Genomic DNA, 20,596 nt, shown 5'->3' on the forward strand with positions numbered 1-20,596 from the left:
CCGGTGTTCAACTATTACTAAAAATGTAGCACCCAAAATCCTTATATATTCACCTTTGAGTGCTTGGGAGATAGCAGCCTTGAAAAGTCAATAAAAGTTGACGATGACTGCTGTGACTGCTGTGGCTCAGTTGGTTGGGCGGCATTCTGCAAACTGAAAAGTCGTTGGTTTGGTTCCCGGTCATGACACATGCCTGGGTTGCAGATTTGGCAACCGATTGATGTTTTTCTCCCACTCTTTGTCCTTTTCTGTCTCTAAAAATAAATAAGTAAACTGTTTTTTAAAAGTTGGTGGTTCTGGCTGATTTAGCTCAGTGAATTGGGTGTGGGTCTGTGAACCAAAGGGTTGTCAGTTTGATTTCCAGTCTAGAGCACATGCCTGGGTTGTGGGCCAGATCCCTGGTAGGGGGCGCACAAGATGCAACCACGCAATGATGTTTCTCTCTCTCTTTCTCTTCCTTTCCCCTCTTTCTAAAAATAAATAAATCGTAAAGACAAAAAACAAAGGTGATTTTAAAGAAGTTGATACTAACCAATATCAATATATCTATATTTGCACAATTTCCCCTCATTTTGGAATATCTAATAGAAAAAATAAGTAATTATTACAAATTACTTGTTTTTATGTTTTCCATTAAATACTATGTACACTTGACTTTCTTTTTCAGAACTACAAAATGAAAACTTAAAAGAAACAAATGAGAAGCAGGATAATATAACATCAGAACTCGAAGATTGTAAAACGTCTTTGCAAAGAAGTGTGGTATGATTTAAAAACTGATTAGTGTGTGATAAGTTTCACACTATTGATCAGTCATCAAATACTGAATGATAATACCATGTACCAGGACCCAGAACTTCAATTAGAGAAGATTTAGTGCCAGTCACAAAATGCTTTTAGTTTAATTAGAGGCATTGGATAAAAACCACATTTAAACATAACTAAAATATAAAACCATGCTAGGTACCAACAGTGTGATTCAGGCAAAAACTGCTACAGTAGTTCTAAGAATTGTAAGAACACTGTGGGGCTGAGTTGGCTGGAAAGTCTTCGTGGAGAGGTCGGGGCTATAGGTGGGCTCTGGAAGAATGATGAAATGAGATGGAGTAGTGGGTGGGATAGGAGAGGAGAATGAGGGGATAAGGAGGGACAGCAAAGTACAGAAGCAGATGAGTTTAGCTTGTTTTCTTTAGGATCTTGGATTATAGCTTTTGTACTTTCATTTAGACTACTCAAAAGGCTTTAGAGGAAGATTTACAGATAGCGGCAAAAAAAATACATCAGATCACTGAAGAAAAAGAAGCTCAAATGGAAGAATTTAATAAAGCTAAAGCTTCTCATTCATTTGTGGTTACTGAACTTAAAACTACTATCTGCAACTTGAAAGAATTATTGACAACAGAACATCAGAGGTAAAAATATTTTTTACTTAGCTGAATAAAAATGATTTACTGCTAATATTCAGTGCCATTTCCTATTCATTGTCAACTAATTCCTATAACAACTGTAACCAAGCCTTTTTTGTTTAATGTATAAAGTGGGGATACATTTGACAAGTTGGTCCTGGGTAGGCAGGTATCCTAGGGAAGGATAGCAGGTATTCTCTAGGGTAGTTCCCATGCATGCTTTCCTTAGAGTCGAGCTAAATGGATAAGCAGCTGATAAGAGCTGATGCAGTGATATGACATATTTAATTAAACTGGATTATTATTGGCTTCAGAGAAATAATACGGGTGAGTGGGATTTCTTATACTGGGGTCTGTAACCTTTCTGACTTATAAAATTAGCAACTAACCTGGTATAAGGAATGTGCTCAAACATTTTTATTAAATTAATAAGGGGGGGAATTTCAGGGGAAATAGGGGAGGGATTTAGAGGAACATATATAAAGGATACATGGACAACAACTGAGAAGGGTGGAAATGGGAGGGAGGGGGGAGCACGGGGGTGGGATGGGATGGGAGTAATAGAAAACTGTACTTGAAAAATAATTAAATAAAAAAATTGGAAAAAAATAAACCCATTCAATTTGCAAAAAATATATATATATACAGATGTTATACAAATGTACACCAGAAACTTATGTTTTTATTAGCATAAGTCACCCCAATAAATTCTTTTTCAATTAAAAAATAATAGATTAGTGATTAATAAATATGATTAATTATAAAATAAGCTATTTACATTTAATCTAAATAGCAGTGTGTCTAAAAAGAGTTAAAAACTTGCTGTTTCTTACTACTTTATATTAAGGGAAAATCCATATTAAGCTGTGTTAAGAGGCCTAGACAATTATTTTTGTCCTATTAGCATTAGGGTTAATGAGGATGAAAGAAACAAGTTTCTCTCCGAAGTCATGAACTGGGCCTAGTAGTATTTCTTCGCTACTGCTTGTGTCTGATAAAGGAAGAAAAGCTAACTTTCTGGCTTAACTAATCTCATAGATTCTTGGATGACCTATCTAGTTGATTTTCAGGTTTTAAAATTGGAAGTGATCTTAATGTCATCTGTTCCAATTACCTGTTTTATAGACAAGGAAATGGAAAGCCAGAGGAGTTAAGCCAGTTGCATAACTCTTTATTTTTATATTGTCCCTAAGGCAGAATTCATATAATGGTAGTTACATACTCAGTCTCAAAGTTCCAGGATGCATTATTTGATTTTTATCAACAGCTAAGAAGGAGATAAATTGTGACCATAGGCTTAAGGTTTTATGTAGATTAATTAATGTACAAAAATGTACTTATAATAGCAATATTTTATTTTGAAATGTACTATCTGGCACAGAGTCAGTACTCAAAAAATGTTTAATAATTGAATGAATGAATTTGTACTAGTGTGTATTATTGCTAAATTGTACCAACTTTAGTTACTAGATGTGTTCTGATGAAAAGAATGTTTTATATTGTAAACTAATAATGTATTTTACAAGATTGGAAAAAAGTGGAGATCAATTGAAAATACTTACCATGGAACTTCAGAAGAAATCAAGTGAACTGGGTAAGATTTAGAGAATAATATGTGTATATAATATTATTAGCCAATTCTAAAAATATAAACACTATTTCAGAATAAAATATAGTTTCTCCTCTGTCATTTACCAGTAGTGATTATTGGATAATTTTTCATTTGATTTTTCAAAGATAGAAAATTTAACCCTTAAGAAAGACTGTTCAGTTCACTATGCAGTTCAAATCTGACTATTCTGTTTTGCAAATTTAGAGCCATCTCGTTGCCTAAGATCAAACACTTTAAATATGAGCTGTCTTTCCATTGCTCATTTAAAGAGTGAAGTAGTGCATTCCAAGTTAGTTAAAGACAATTGTAAATAGAAAATCTTTGTCAAATAATTTTTCTGTTTCTTTACTTTGTACAGTTCGCTTTGCTTCTTCCTGTGTCTCCAGTCTTGAATTAAGTCTGATATTGCTCTAAATAGGTTTTGCTCCTGTAGTCAGTTTTCTTGTGTTTATACCTGTGTTCGCTTTCACTCTGGATGTGTAACAGATTCTCCCTTTACTGTTACCTGTTGCTACTGCTGCTTAGTATTATTAGATATTATATGAGGAGGGACCCCTCAAAACCCTGGAATTTATTTATAAAAAAATGGGCATTTATTGTTACATGTGTAAACTTCAGTCACCTACAAAGTACTCTCCATTTGGTGCAGTACACATACGGAGACTTTTTCCATTGCTCAGAACAGTTTTTGAACGAGTCAATTTTGATGCCTTTTAATGCTTCTGCTGTTTTTTTGTTTCACCTCTTCTGTATTGGCAAAATGTTTCCCTTTGAGGACTTTTTTCATCCGTGGGAACAAAAAAAGTCGCTTGGGGTAGGATGAGATTGGGTGAATAGGAAGGGTGCAGCACTGGGGTCATGCCATTTTTGGTTAAAAACTACTGAACATTTTACTGTTCATAGTTTTGACCTTTTTCTTAGATAAGCCCCTTTAGCATTTCATGTAATAAGGACTTGGTGATGATGAACTCCTTTAACTTGACCTTATCTGGGAAGCATTCTATCTGCCCTTCCATTGTAAATGATAGCTTTGCTGGATAGAGTAATCTTGGATATAAGTCCTTGGTTTTCATGACTTTGAATACTTCTTTCCAGCTCCTTCTTGTCTGTACAGTAAAGTGACAACAAACTCTCAACTATCGACAACTGGATCTAGGCAAAACAGGAACAAACTAAGCAAACAACTAGAATAGGAACGGAATCACAGAAATGGAGATCATGTGGAGGGTTATCAACAGGGAGAGAGAGGGGGAAGAATGGGGGGGCGGGGAACATTCCCTGTATCTTTGGTAGCTACAAAATAGACAGGGGAAAAGATGGTATAGGAAATGGGAAAGCTGAAGAACTTATGTATGACCCATGGGCATAAACTAAGGTGGGTAGAAGATGGGTGGGTGGATAAAGGGGAGAAAAAAATGGGACAACTACAATAGCATAAAATATCAATACCATAAAATATCAATATTTATGATCAATAAAATATACTTAAAAAAACTGCTGAACACTTAGCGTGGTATGGGCAGATATGCTTGTAAATCACCACCCATCATGAAATGGGCACATTGAAAGAGTTTGCAGAAAGAATTCACTGAAGCCGAACCCAGCTTCTTACAACAATGCCAGCTTGTACACTGATGTAGATGGGTTCCTAGAACACTCATCTGGCAGGGGAAGCCTGTACTACAAGGGGCCTGCCCTCCAGAAGGTAATTCCAGTTTTTTGGGGTCCCCCCTCATATTGATATTAAATAATGTAACTTGAATTTATTAGATCTTATTTTTCAGTTAGCTTTGGCTATATAATTAGGAATATAATAGACATGGTCTTTGTGCTAATGAGATCTACTTGGGGATACATAAAACAATCACAAACAAATATTTAATTACAAATTGAGATAGGTGCTGTGAAGAAAAGGAAAATGATGCAGTGGAAGAAAATACAATAATAGGACCTAATGTAGATTTGGCAATCAGGGATAGCATTTAGCTGAGACCTAAAAAATAAGTGAGATTTAGTTTGGTAACCAACATGATTTGGAGAGAGCACCTCGGTTAGAAGGAAAAACACATAGAAGTGTTTTGAGGTGTGGAGGAGCTTGTTTAATTTAAATGACCGAATGAAAGCCTTTGTGATTGAGTATAACAAATGGTATGAAAAGAGGAATGAGATGAGTTTGGGGTAGTAAGGACCAAGTCAGGAATTTTGGTTTATTCTAATAGTAAAGGAAAGCCATTTTAAAATTTTAAGTAGAGATTTTAAGTTACTGAAATAGAGAACAGGGGGACAGTGACCAGAGGGGAGAGGGGAGGGAATTTCAGGGAAATAGGGGAGGGATTTAGAGGAACAAATATAAAGGATACATGGGCAACAACTAAGAAGGGTGGAAATGGGAGGGAGGGGGGAGGATGGGAGGGTGGGATGGGATGGGAGTAATAGAAAACTGTACTTGAAAAATAATTAAATAAATGTAAAAAAAGAGAAATGACATGATATGGTTTAGGGAATTTTTTAATCCTCCCTTGAGGATATATTTTTATTGATTTTAGATAGAGAGGAAAGTTGGGGGTTGAGGGAAGAGAGAAATCGAGAAACATCAATGTGAGAGAGAAACATCCATTGGTTGCCTCTCATATGTGCCCTGGAATTGAACCCACAACCTAGGTACGTCCCTTGACCAGGGATAGAACCCGCAGACTTGGTATGTGGGATGATGCTCCAGCCAACTGAGCAACCCAGCCAGTGCTGTTTTTAAGTCATCGAAAGTTCATTATGGCAGAAAAATTTGGTAGTGGGTGGGGAGTGCTGGTAATGAAGAAAGAGTAAAATGGGAGAAATCATATTGGAGGCATTTTGAATGGTACAAGTGTGAGAGGAATCATATCACACTTCTGCAAGCATTAATGGGTGAGCCCATTAATCTAAGAATATTTGTCTGTTTTCAGCTCTGAAATTTTTTATTATTTCTTCTAGTGTCATTGTTCTCTCTCTGTAAGTCCTGATAGGTGGATTTTGGACATTTTGGATCTATCCTTTGTTTTAGATTTTTTTTTCTTATACTTTCTACCTTTTAGTTCTTTTCTGGAGAATTGGGGAAAAAAGATTTTTGACTTCCTTCTGCTAATTCAATGTTTAGCTATGTTTATTTTGCTATTTCCGAAATCTTAGTTATCAAATTTTAAATTTCTAAGAGCTCTAGGCAATTTACTTCATGGATATAATATGTTGTTGGGAAATACTAAGATGTTACCATATTTAGCAAAATATCTGCTTCTGTTCGATCTATTCTTGGATTTTATTTTACTTATTTTCTTAACAGAACTTGGTTCTCCATGGTTTTCTTTTCCTCACTAATTGTTGGTTCTTAATTATTTGCTCATCTATGTATTTAAGAGCCCATCTTCACCCACATGTGTGTTAAAATCTGCCTTATCTGATTATGGGGGAGGGAAGGGAGGTTCTGTAAGGAAGGCTGGGCTTGGAAGCTTGTCTTTTGGGCATAGGAGAGGTTATCTTGCTTGTAGATCATGAGCTGTATGGGACATTGCCACGTGCCTTTGGCTCCAATTCCCAGAATCCTTGATTTAACCTGAGGTGGATTTTGTGGTGGAGGTCTGGTCGCCTGGCCTCGTTTCACTTAGCCTTCATTGATTTACTGTGGGTTTATCCCTGCAAGGAATCCTTAACTTTTGAGATTGTTAGTGGTAATGTGCCTGTTTTTTTAAAATGTTCACATATACCTTTTTTTTTGTCTTTAAAAAAAGTTATGTGATTGGGGGTAAGAAAGAATGTAGAGACATGCTCAGTCCACTATATTTAACCAATTGTTGAGTTTTAAAAATCAGTTTTTTGACTGGTGAATACATAATACAATATGCAGATGATGTATTGTAGAGTTGTATACCTGAAACCTATTTAATCTTATTAATCATTGTAACTCCAATAAATGCAATAAAAGTTAATTAAAACTGAAAACCATAAAAAAACAGGATACGTATATAAAATTTTAACTTTAAACTAAAATGAAACTTTGTGGTTTAAATAAGCTTTGCATTTGCCAAGTTTTTCTTTTAGAATCTACATTGGGATTTCTTATTTTGTAGATTTTTCTTTATAAAGACTAAATAATTATTATAAGTATTTTGTTTTTAATAACATACAGTTATATCTCCTTCACTGTTAATAATGAAGGAGAGTGTTGCCGATATAACAAAATTAGGTGACAGCTAGACATCATTTGGGACTTTGTGGACAGTTAAAAAATGTAAGGAAGGAGAAAAAAGTAGGAAGTATGAGCTGCAAAAATTTTATAATTCATTAGCCTAATGTTGAATTTGTGGAAGTATAGAAAGAAAAGCATTGTAAAACACTATTATTTGAGGTGACAAGAAGGAAGCCTGTCAACAAAGAAAACAGGAACAGGAATTAGGAGACAAAAAATCTGAATAATGCAAGGTCTGGAAAATCAAAGGGAGAAAATTAGAGTGGTTAAGAGTATCAAATGCCAGAAAGCTCCAAAATGATGAGGACAAAGAATTGCTTCACAAAATGGTTATTGGTGATCTTTGAGATCATAATTTTATTAATTTAATGGAGATAGGCATTAGCTATGCATGGGGGTAAGAAAGAAGTTTGTAGATAACAAATAGGAATTTGTCTGCCAAACAAAAGCGAAATGTGACTGTAGTATAAAAAGGCAGAAAGGTCAATCAAATACTTTCGTTTGGTATTCAAAGAGATGTTTAGTCATGATGAGGGAAATGAAAGATTGCTATACAGAGAGTCACTGTATATTGGTGATAGAGCAACTAAAACTGCAGAGGGAATGGGAGTGTTGAGAGCCAGAGTACAATTGTTAGAGTTCACTGGCATTGAGTGGATCACTTCTTTCAGGTTTGGAGTGAAGATGAAGAGGTCAGGTGTTTAGAGAGGAATGATGAGTTGTAGGCAAAAGCACATGTGCCAAGTACAGATTACATTCCAAGTACAGATTGATTACTTATTTTGTTAATGAACTTTGGATTCATTTGGTTATGGAATTAACTTTATAGAAACATTAATATTTATCCACTATTTCTTTATTTTTTTATTTGTTTCTAATCTATTATTTTTGTATAGTTCCATTTGGACTTCCTCTATGCTTTAGGGCAGTGATTTTCCAACCTTTTTCATTTCATGGCATACAAACAAATCACCAAAATTCTGTGTCACACCCCCAAAATATATTTTTTGCCAATCTGACAAAAAATATAAATTTTTCATTCACACAGGATGGCTATTATGTTGGCTATTGTCATTTTTAAAATATGACAGTCTAAAGGGAAACAGGTCAGTGCCCTTAAAAAAATAGGTCTTGCATGTTTTAAAAATTATTGTGACAAACCAGTTGAAAATTGCTGCTTTAGGGTACCCTAGTTGCATTAATACATCTCTTTTAGTTTTCCTTTTCTCTTTTAGTTTTTAGCTTTTAACATATTTATATTCTTTTGCTTATTTTAGAAGAAATGACTAAACTTAAATATAACAAAGAAGTAGAACTTGAAGAATTGAAAAAAATCTTGGTAAGTATTTAGTTTCTATTAATATACAGCAATTACTTTTCAAATTTAATGACTTAGACTCTCATGACAGATGTTTTATGCTAGTGTTTGCAGCTAAAATGTAAAGAAAATTACAGTTGGTTTTTAGTAGAGCCACATTCTTATCTATACTAATATTTATACATCTTGATAATTGTCTTGTCTTTATACTATTTGAACATGTGTTGATAGGACACTTAACGTAAGGTCAAATATGCACGTTATGATGCCGATTTTAAATTTGGTATGTCTTGGATACCTTTGAGCCAAAAGCTGCAATTTTGAAAAGTATGTGTATGATATGTATTCATACCTGTGTAGTATTCAGGTAGAATTTATGAATAATGAATTTGTTCAGATAAGTCTTTATTATATTTTAATTGATTTCAATGTATAGAGCATGAGTTGGCAACCCTTTTTCTGTAAAGGACTAGATAGGAAATATTTTAGGCTTGTGGGATATATATAAAATGTTAATTCTTTCCTACTCCTTCTCCCACTTCATGTCCCTGTACCTACCCCTCTCCTTGTCATCCTCCTCCTCTCTTCTTTTAATTTTAACTATTTGATAAAAATATAAAAACCATTCTTAGGTCAAGGGCCTACAAAAAGAAACTGCTGCCTGGGCCAGGTAGCTCTGTTGATTAGAGCGTCATCCTCATATGTGAAGGTTGCAGGTTCAATCCCTGATCAGGACACTTTGAAACAACCCCCTATCAAATGGAAAGGAGGAATCCCCAGAGAGAGTGCTAAATGAAATAGAGACAAGTAAACTCTCAGACACTGAGTTCAAAACAATGGTTATAAAGAAGCTCAATGAGTTCAGTGAGAATTACAAAGAATTACAGGGAAGCTACAAGGAACTTATTGCAAACTACATCAGCATGAAAAAGGACATAGAATTATCAATAAGAACCAGGAGGAAATGAAGAATACAATTACTGAATTGAAGAACACAGTAGAAGGAGTTAAAAGCAGGGTAGATGAAGCAGAGCATCAAATCAGTGACCTAGAGGACAAAGTAGAATAAAATTCCCAGAAAGAGCAAGATAAGGAAAAAGGACTCAGAAAGGATGAAGAGGGGTTAAGAGAGCTTCAGGACAACATGAAACATAATAATATTAGTATAATAGGGATGCCAGAAAGAGAAGAAGAGGAGCAAGGTATAGAAAACCTGTTTGGAAAAGTAATGATGGAAAACTTTCCTAGTTTGATGAGAGTAAAAGTCACACAAACCCAGGAAGCACAGAGGGTCCCAATCAAGATGAACCCAAAGAAGCCCATTCCAAGACACATCATAATTAAAATGGCAAAATTCCATGACAAAGAGAGAATCTTAAAGGCGGCAAGGGAGAAACAGGAAGTAACATACAAAGGAGCCCCGATAAGACCAGCAGCTGATTTCTTAATGGTAACTCTCCAAGCCAGAAGGGAATGGCAAGAAATATTCAAAGTGATGAAATCCAAGGGCCTGCAACTGGGACTACTGTAACCAGCAAGGCTCTCAATTAAAATGGAAGGCCAGATAAGGAGTTTCCCAGACAAAAGAAGACTCAAACCAGCTCTGCAAAGAGATGCTCAAGGATCTGCTTTGAGAAAAGGGAAAAAAAGAGTGTGTGAGAGAGAGGAACACGGGCATGAAAAAACAGCAATGAATAAATACCTATCAATAATAACCTTAAATGTAAATGGATTAAATGCTCCAATCAAAATATGTAGAATAGCTGAATGGATAAGAAATCAAACCCACACATCTGCTGCCTACAAGAGACCCACCTTGAACAAAAGACCCACACAGACTGAAAGTCAAGGTTTGGAAGAAAATATCCCAAGCAAATGGACAGGAGGAAAAAAAAAGCCAGGGTTGCAACACTTACAACAGCCAAAATAGATTTCAAAACAAAAGCCATAAAAAGAGACACAGGACACTTCATAATACTCAAGGGTAGAATCCGTTAAGAAAGCATAAATATCATAAACATATATGCATCCAACATAGGAGCACTCAAATACATAAGGAAAATCTTGGAGGACTTCAAGAATAATATAGACAGGAAAAAACTTACAGTAGGGGATTTTAACACCCCACTGTCAGTAATGGACAGATCTTGCAAACAAAGAATCAACAAGGATATTGTGGCACTGAACAATGCACTAGACCAAATGAACTAGTGCATACATACAGTTGATATATACAGAACCTTTCACCCCAAAGAAGCAAAATACACATGGAGCATTTTCAAAGATGGACCACATGATAGGACACAGAACAAGCCTCAAAAGAACATTGAAATCATATCAAGCATTTTGTTGGACCACAATGGCTTAAAACTAGAAAGCAACCTCAAGAAAAAAAACTCAGAAACAGTTAAATTCATGGAGACTGAATAACATGTTATTAAACAAAAATGGGTTAACAGTGAGATCAAAGAAAAAATCAATACATTTCTGGAAGCAAATGAAAATAAACACACAACAACCCCAAACCTATGGGACAAAGTGAAAGGAGTCTTGAGAGAGAAGTTCATAGCAATACAGGCCTACCTAAAAAGCATAGAAAATTTTCAAATAACTTAACCATACATCTACAAGAACTGGAGGAACAATAATAGAGAAAACCCAGAGCAAGGAGAAGGAAGGAAATAAGATCAGAGGAGAATTAAATTACATAGAGACTAAAAGAACAATTTGAAGGATCAGTAAATCTAGGAACTGGTTCTTTGATAAACAGAATCAACAAGCCTTTAACCAGACTCATCAAGAAAAAGAGAGGAATCAGATAAACAAAATCAGAGACAAAAGAGGAGAAATTATAACCAATATAATGGAAATACTAAGGGCCATAAAAATGAATATGAATAACTATATGCCAAGAAATGCGAAAACCTGGATGAAATGAACAAATTTTTAGAAATAATCTGAAACTAAATCAAGAAGAATCAGAAAGCCTGAACAGACTGGTAACAGCTAGTGAAATTAAAGCAGTAATCAAAAAACTCCTTGCACACAAAAGCCCTGGACCAGACAGTTTCACAGGGGAATTTTACAAAATATTTAAGGAAGAGCTAACCACAGTCTTTCTCAAGATATTCCAAAAAATCCAAGATGAAGGAAGACTCCTAAACTCTTTTTATGAGACCAGCATTATCCTAATCCCAGAACCACATAAAGATACAACAGAGAAAGAAAACTACAAGCCAGTATTGCCGATGGTGCTAAAATCCTCAACAAGATATTGGCAAACTGCATCCAGCAATACATTAAAAAGATCATATACCATGACCAAGTGGGATTCATCCCAGGAATGCAAGGATGGTACAATATATGCAAATCCATAAACATAATACATCACATAAACAAAAGGAAAGAAAAATCACATGATCATATTAATAGGCCCTGAAGAAGCATTTGATAAAGTACAGCACCCACTTATGATAAAAACACTCAGCAAAGTGGGAGTAGAGGGAGCATACCTCAGCATAATAAAGGCCATACACAAGAAACCTGCAGCCAACAGGTTTCAATGGTCAAAAACTAAAAGCTTTCTCCCTAAGATCAGGAACAAGACAAGGATGTCTGCTTTCACCACATCTATTCAGCATAGTATTGGAAATTCTAGCCACAGCAATCATACAGGAAAAAGAAATAAAGACATATAAATTGGAAAGGAGGAAGTAAAACTGTAATTGTTTACAGATGACATGATAGTGTACATAGAAAACCCTATAGACTCTACCAAAGAAACTACCTGACCTAGTGAGTGATTTTGGCAGAATGGCAAGATACAAAGTCAATATTCAGAAATTGAAGGCATTTTTGTATACCACCAATGAAATATCAGAAACAGAAATTAGGAAAAAAATTCCCATTTACTACAGCAACAAGAAAAATAAAGACCCGAGGAATAAACCTAACCAAAGAGGTAAAAGATCTATCCTCAGAAAACTGCAGAAGACTGAAGAAAGAAATTAAGGGAGACACACATAAATGGAAGCATATACCCTGTTCATGGATTGGAAGAATTAACATCATTAAAATATCCATACTACCCAAAGCAATGTATAGGTTCAATGCAATCCCTATTAAAATACCAGTGATGTATTTCACAGATACAGAACAAATATTTCAAGAATGTATATGGAACCATAAATAACCTCAAATAGCCTCAGCAATCTTGAGAAAGAAGAACAAAGTAGGAGGGATCACAATACCTGATATCAAACTATACTGCAAATCCACTGTAATCAAAACAGTCTGGTACTGGCATAAGAACAGACATATAGATCAATGGAACACCAGAGAGAGCCCAGAAATAAACCCATGACTCTATGGATAATTATTATTGACACAGGAGACAGGAATATACCATGGAGTAAAAATAGCCTCTTCAACAAATGGTGTTGGGAGATCTGGACAGCCTATCATGCAAAAAAAATGAAACTCAACCACCAACTTACACCATACACAAAAATAAGCTCAAGATGGATAAAAGACTTAAATATTTAAGTTGTGATGCCATAATAAAAGCCCTAGAGGAGAACATAGACAGGAAAATTTTAGCTATTCCACGGAGCAATATTTTCACTGATAAGCCCCCTAGAGTAAGGGACATAAAAGAAAGAATAAACAAATAAGACTACATCAAATTAAAAAGCTTCTGCACAGCTAAAGAAAACATCAGCAATATGAAAAGGTAACCAGCTTTATGGGACAATATATTTGCTGAGGATACCTCAGACAAGGGTTTGATCTCCAAATATATAAAGAAGTCACACGATTCCACACTAGGAAGACAGACAATTCATTTAAAAATGGACAGAGGACTTGAATAGACAGTTCTCCAAGAAGGACATACAGAGGGCTCAGAGACATATGAAAAGATGCTCAGCATCACTAGCCATCAGAGATATGCAAATTAAAACCACAGTGACATACTACTACACACCTGTCAGAGTGGCCATCATAAACAAATCAACCAGCAACAAAGTCCCGGCGAGGATGTGGAGAAGAGGGAACCCTAGTGCACCGTTGGTGGGAATGCAGACTGGTGCAGCCTCTGTGGAAAACAGCATGGAGTTTCCTCAAAAAACTAAAAATGGAACTGCCTTTTGACCTAGCAGTTCCACTGCTGGGATTATACTCTAAGGTCCTGAAACACCAATTTAAAAGAACCTATGCTCACCAGTGTTCATAGCAGGGTTATTTACAATAGCCAAGTGCTGGAAACAGAAATGCCCATCAGCAAATGAGTGGTTCAGCAAAAAAACCATGGTTCATTTACACACTGGAATACTATGCAGCAGAAAGAAAGAAGGAGCTCCTCCCCTTTGCAACAGCGTGGATGGAACTGGAGAACATTATGCTAAGTGAAATAAGCCAGGTGGTGAAAGACAAATACCATGTGATCTCACCTAAGTGCAACCTGTGCTACAGAACAAACAAGTGAGCAAAATAGAACCAGAGACATGGAAATAAAGAACAAACTGACACTGACCAGAAAGGCTGGGGAGAGGGACAACAAAGAAAGAAGGGGAAAGGTTGTCAAGGAGCATGTGTAGAGGACCCATGGACGAGGGCAACATGGTAGGGGAGGACTGAGTGTGGAGGTGGATATAAGCAGGGCAGGGGAGGGCAATGGGGGAAAAATAAGGACAACTGAAGCACAATAAAAAAATTAAAAATATTTTAGGGCTCTGTCTGTTAAATTCTTTCATCATATTTAATTTTGGAATTACTTCATAAGGACTTATTTTCTCTTTTAAAAAATTTTAGCCAAAGATAAACTCATAATTTACTCTACAACTGTATAGGCAGTTTGATTATTTTCAATGTATGTGTGCTTTCATTGTCATGGTTTATTAATTTTTTAAATAGACAGAACACCAAAAGCTTTTAGATGAAAAAAAGCAATTGGAGAAGGTTGCTGAAGAATTAAAAGGAACAGAACAAAAGCTAACTGGGCTTCTCCAAACCAGAGAGGTTTGTTTAAAAAGAATACATTTGTATTTCGTGTCTTTTGTTGGTAGAGTATGGATTTACAAAATAGACTAAGGTGTAGCTATTAGCTTTGTGAAAGATTTTTTCACAAAATTTGTTTTTAAAGTATAAAGTTAGCCTTAATTACATTCTTAGTTTACAATCATTTCTTATATTTCTCATGATAATTTTAGAATGTCTTTTATTTGAAAAATTATGTTTTTACAGCATAACAGTATTATAATTATAATAGTATGAACAGCTTAGTTTTTAAGATACTGATTTTATTAATATACAGGGTGTGGCACAAATAATGCCCCTTTTTATTACAAAATCATAAGCATGTCATTCTGTAGCATAACAATATCACACTTAAGCTGTGTGACATTTTAGGTGAAATATTCAAATTAAAACTATAAGTTATTACACCCATATTATTACCCTACCAACCACACTCAAGCAGGCATTACTTCTGTAGGATCCAGTATCTCTTCTTAATAATATAACATTTTAGTTGAAATTAATTACTTGGTAGAATAAAAGTATAAAAAATATTTTATAATAGGTAAATATATTTTTATTGGTTGAGCTTCAGAATATCAAGATGGTATTTACTTATATTACATTTGACATTGTTCACTTTTTAAATTATAATGCTTATGGCACTGAATCTACTTAAATTTTAAAAATTTGACACATTCTTAATAAATTTTTGCTAAATATGTGACTTACTTGTATAGAGGGAGCAAGCTTTTCAAATGAGAAAATTATGAAAACAATCGAGGATATACATGTTTATTTTCCAGGAAAAAGTACATGATTTGAAAATCCAGTTAACTACCATTGCGACCAGGGAACAGCAGTATTCACAACAGGTTGAAGAACTGAAGACTGAGCTTGAAAATGAGAAGTATGTTTTCTGTTTCTCTATAAAAGAGCTTAAGTATTCCATTGCTAAGTTTTCTGGTATTTAATAATCAATTAATAAGTCATACTCATATTTATTTGAATTGGCTTAAAGTTGTGTTTTCTGAAGGTCAAAATAATTTATGAATTTTACTGCTAAGGCAAGTACCTACCATTCACATAAAAAGAGTACATCATGAGGTTAAGAACTGCTTAAGATCAATGTGTTACTTTTCTTGGAGATACTTGGTACCTCATCAAAACAATCATTTATAGTTCTAACTTGTTATTTTGGTTGTTAGGCTAAATTATTTTTTAGGTTTGTATTGATGTAATGACAAATTCATTTCTTATATTGTCCAAATAAATTATTTGAGTGAGTCACCTGTTTAGTAAGTTTAATTTTCAGAGTAGTGGGAGGAAATAATTATTTTGTTATTGCTTACCGAGAAGTAAACTCAAATAGCTAATCTAGTGGTGAGCATGATTTTTTCTTTTTGGTTGCTTCTCAGCTCTGGATAAAAATGAGAAGGACGCAGTTTACTCAGGGTCTTGTTTCTTCCTTTCCGTCTCCCATTTCCTGCTCATTGCACCTTTTCAGCAGGGCTCTCTTATGGGTTCTGGGTAAAATCCACCTGTTAACCCAACCCCCTTTTAATAAATAGACTGGGTGGTTAATTATACTTTAGTATAAATTTGTTATCCTTGGTGTACTTGCTTTTTCAGACTTCATTTTTTAATGAAAACTTTCATCTAGTTTTTCATGAATTTCCATTATCAGTAAAATAGTGGGAGACAGTAGGTGCTTATAGAGTAGGTGCTTTAGATGGAGGCCAATCCCCATCCTTCATTTAAACTTGATCCTTGCTGTGTCCGAGGGCAGCAGGAATCTCTCTTCCAGTCTAGAGCACTTGAGACCTGTAAGAGCAGTTAAAGTGTTTGTACAAAGGTTAAACCTAGTTTTTATTCTAATTAAAAATAGTTCATGCCTCATATACTATTGTACTTTAATCAAATCATCATCAAACTGTTTTGAACAGTTTCTAAGGCAGTCTATTAGAAAAAAAATCACATAAAAATAATATGCCCTTTAAAATTTGTGGAAAAGTATGGGGAGGTTATGGTGTAGGGAGTATGCAAGGAAATATATTTTATATTGAAAAACTTACAGAAAAATTTCAGATATATAAAAAATTTAGGGAATTAATGAACAGCATGTACCAATCACCCAGCTTCAGAAAGTATTAACTAATGGCCACTCTTGCTTAATTGATAACTCAAGCCCTTCCCTCTTTTCCTCTAACATTATTTTGAACTAAATATAACATCAGTTCATTTTATATGTAAATATTTTGGTATGACTTTTTTTTAAAATAGGCTTAAGAACACTGAACTAACTGCAAGCTGCAGCAGGCTTTCATTGGAGAACAAAGAAATAGCACGAAAAAGAAGTGAAATGGCCCTAGAACTTAGTAAGCAGCAAGAAGATATTAATGTGAGTTGAAAAACAAAAGTACCAGTGACTTAGTTTTCTTGACTTTAAACTTAGGGAGTTAGAATAGATGACCTGTAAAGGAGTCTGATTATCTTAGAGCTGATTCTTTGTTGTAGAAGAAAAAATACTTATTGATCTTAGATGGTGATAATGAGTAACAGAATATAGAGGCTACCCAATGATAAAGTTAATCTAATTTTAAGCATCAAGATTTGTGTATTTAATCAGTAAGTATTAAGTAAATTATGTAAGACTGTGGAGAATACAGCGAAGAATAAAATATCATTCTTCCTCTTCAGGAGCTTACAATTCAATACAAAAAGTGCTCACAGAACTTAAACAGTATATGTGTTGTTTGGGGGGCAAAGAATTACCTGAGGTCACAGGATCACTTCTGACTTGGTGGAAGAGAAGGCTTCAGAGCGAGTATAGCACTGATTTTAGTCAGAAACATGACTAATCATGAGTTCAGTAGGCAACAAAGAGTGGAAACTCATTCCTTGAAGCCATGACAGTATAAACAAAGGATGTGCCTCAAAGTGTCACTAGGAATCAGCAAGTCAGACCTGTTTCATTAGCTGCTGACTAGAGTTTGTTAGAGGAGCAATCAAAGGCTGGGAAAGCAGTGTGGGGCTAGGGGGGAGAGCTCGTTCTCTTGTTTTATGTATACCTGAGTTTTATGCTGACACGGAAAGCTCTTAAATATTAGTTTCAATTTTGTTTTTGTTGAAACAAGGTAATTAACGTAAACAATATTATTTCTTTAGGATAGCAAAAAGCAAGAAGAAAGGGTATTGAAACAAATAGAAAATCTGGAAGAAACAGAAAGACAATTAAGGCAAGACTAATGAGTGGGCATCTTTTGTCTGATAAAAAATTTAATATTCTTTTCTGTTAACTTGTTATAGTTAATTTATGTTAAACTTACGGTGCATATAACATAAAGTAAAAATTAGACTTAACTTACTGCTTTGGAATCCTGTTTAAAAATGAGGTTGTAATGATGTCTGTTTTATACTCAGTGTTGAAATAGTGAGATTTGACATAGAAATTAATTTTAAAGAATCATAATGTTTCTAATATTATTTATTAAGAAGGTACACTAATCATATGCCAGAAAATTTAGAAGAGAAATAAAAGTATTTATTATTATTTTAAGCATTATTCATGTTTCTAAGTGTTTTCATAGTCATCTGTATTTTAATGCCTGTATACCAGTCTGTCAAGTGGATTTAACATTTAAAAATTTATTTTTATTTTATTTATTTACTTATTTATTAACACTGTCCAAGTCTGAATAATGGCTTATCCCATGGAGGAGAGAGCGCTGGAATAGGTCAGACTCTGTTGCTGTAGCAAACTCAAATTGTGTCGTACAGTTTTGATCATCTGCCACAGAGTATTGCTTGCAATGACATTTTAAGTTTTAATTCTTTATGTTTTTGGATATTTACATTGTACAGCTGTCCACTATTGTAAAATAATGGACTGTAGTAAACATCTTAGCACATACAGATCTCTTCCTTGTTCTGAATGTGATAGTAAGATTCGTTGGGTCAGAGGCATCATTTCATAATAGGTTGTTATTTGTTCCAAGCATGCAATACAACCAATGTTGTATGAAAATACTAGTTTCAAAGTGTTTTAATTGACTTTGGGTATTCTCATTAATTTATTTGGTAATATAACAGATAAAAACAACTCATTGTTCTTGTTATTTGTCCTTTTCATTTTGGGGGATAGGCATTAGCATTTTTCATATTTGTTTGCCAGAATTTCCTCTTGCTAAAATTTCTTCTACCTGTGGCCCACTAATAATTTAAAGTCTTGGTTGTTTTATTGATTCAGTTAAGCTTTAAGAGATACATTAATCCTTTATCTTGTTTTATTTATAGCATAGATTTTCCACAAACTGTTGTTTTTCTTTTACTTTGGGTATTTTTTTATACAGAAATTTTTGTGACTTTTTAATTAAATCTAATTGACTTGTCCTTTGTAATTTTTCTTATAGTTTTTATACTTAGAAATCTTTTGCCTGCCTTAAACAAATTTTGATCTATAATTCATTTTAAAGTTAATATATTGATATTTAGTTTATCTTTTTCTTTGTGAAATTATAAAACTATTTCAAGAGATCAGTTTTACTTCTTAACACAGCTATGGATCTATGACCTGGTTTTTGATATACAATGTTTTCATTTTTATTATTTTATAAATATGTTTCTGTGTTTTAAGTTTTCTTGTAATCCACTAGTAATTTAAATAATTTCCAAATGTGTGGGGTCTTGTGTGTATTTATTTCTGAAGTATTAAGTTTTGACTTTTTTATGTTAGGTTAAAGAATGTGGTCAGTACTGCTACTTAAAATTATTTGAATCTCCTTTGACCTAATATACCTCCCTCATAGGTTTGTTTGAGACTGAATGAATGAACGTGACTAGAGTGCTGAACACAGCGCCTGGCGTGTAGCTTCCTATTTTCCAGATTTGGAAAGTTATATTTTATCATACTTCCAATGATGGCTTTGCCTTTTTTGCTCAATTTTCTTATTCAGAAGTGGCTGTTATTTACAGATTAAATCTCTGTGATTAAGCCTCTGTATATTTTAAGGAAAAATAGTAAAGGCATATTGTAGGAAAAGGCTATTTTTATTTAAGATAATTCAAATTATTTGGATAATATCTTTTAGTACATCTACCTACTCTGTGGACATACAGAACTCTAAATATAAATATATTTAGGAAAAGTAAGAATATACCAATTAAAGGTTTAATACTCAGTTAAAGAATAAATATTTTGGATTTAGTTTTCTCAAGCCAGTTATTCTACATGATTGAAAACTATTCCATGCATACAGGTTAGACTTGGAAATGTATTAGTGGTCGTGAGAGAGTACAATTAGAAATAGCTTCTAATACATTAATCCTTTATCTTGTTTTATAGAGGCAAGCATACACTGATATTTCTCTCCTTCTCTCCTTCCCTTCTGCTCTAAAGATAAAAAAATTAAAAAAAAAAGAAATTAGAACTCCAAAAAGTAAAAACTTTGAAAGGCTACCTGACAAGAAGGAGTGAAGTTGACCTTCTGCCATTCTTTAGAGCTGTCCTTTAGAGACAAGCACCACCTTTAGAGAAAAGCACCAGGTGTCCTTTAGAGAAAGCACCATTGTTTTTAAGTACAACAGACAGATTTTTAATTTAAAAAAAGTAAAATTAAATTCATTGGGGTAACATTGGTTAATAACATTATGTAAATATCAGGTGTATATCATTATATAATGCTCTTTGATATATTGCGTGCATTGGCACACAATCTTTTCTTCTATTATTGTATATTTTACGCCTTTTACTTACTTTCTCTTTTTCCCACCCCCCCCTTTAAATTTTTAAAAAGGATAATACAGGATCTGGCACACCGTAATGCCCCTTTTTATTACAAAGTCTTTTATTACAAAATCATAAGCATGTAATTACGTAACATAACAATATCACATTCAAGCACATCGTTTGGCATTTTAGGTAAAATGTTCAAATTATAAAACTGTAAATTATTACACCCACATTATTACCCTACCAACCACACTCAAGCAGGTGTTACTTCTGCTGGATCCTGTCCATACTTAGG

The 20,596-nt window shown here is 34.2% G+C and overlaps 1 protein-coding gene and 1 non-coding gene across 3 annotated transcripts in view; one reads left to right on the plus strand and one right to left on the minus strand.

Annotated features, from left to right (window-relative positions):
• Nucleotides 1-20,596, plus strand: part of SYCP1 (synaptonemal complex protein 1) — an 88,112-nt gene that overhangs the window by 29,190 nt on the left and 38,326 nt on the right. For both annotated transcript variants that reach the window (XM_037038835.1, XM_037038836.1), the window contains exons 12-19: nucleotides 668-762; nucleotides 1,228-1,412; nucleotides 2,933-3,000; nucleotides 8,515-8,576; nucleotides 14,469-14,573; nucleotides 15,377-15,480; nucleotides 16,854-16,971; nucleotides 17,739-17,809. In XM_037038835.1, the coding sequence (XP_036894730.1) occupies nucleotides 668-762; nucleotides 1,228-1,412; nucleotides 2,933-3,000; nucleotides 8,515-8,576; nucleotides 14,469-14,573; nucleotides 15,377-15,480; nucleotides 16,854-16,971; nucleotides 17,739-17,809 (808 nt within the window). The remainder of the gene's footprint in view (nucleotides 1-667; nucleotides 763-1,227; nucleotides 1,413-2,932; nucleotides 3,001-8,514; nucleotides 8,577-14,468; nucleotides 14,574-15,376; nucleotides 15,481-16,853; nucleotides 16,972-17,738; nucleotides 17,810-20,596) is intronic.
• LOC118982041 (small nucleolar RNA SNORA28) lies at nucleotides 18,254-18,379 on the minus strand. The gene has a single exon (XR_005065462.1). It is a non-coding gene; the product is annotated as a small nucleolar RNA SNORA28 (small nucleolar RNA).

Source organism: Sturnira hondurensis, unplaced genomic scaffold, assembly GCF_014824575.4.
Source record: "Sturnira hondurensis isolate 20B ecotype Veracruz unplaced genomic scaffold, ASM1482457v3 Scaffold0024822, whole genome shotgun sequence".
NCBI lineage: Eukaryota > Metazoa > Chordata > Mammalia > Chiroptera > Phyllostomidae > Sturnira > Sturnira hondurensis.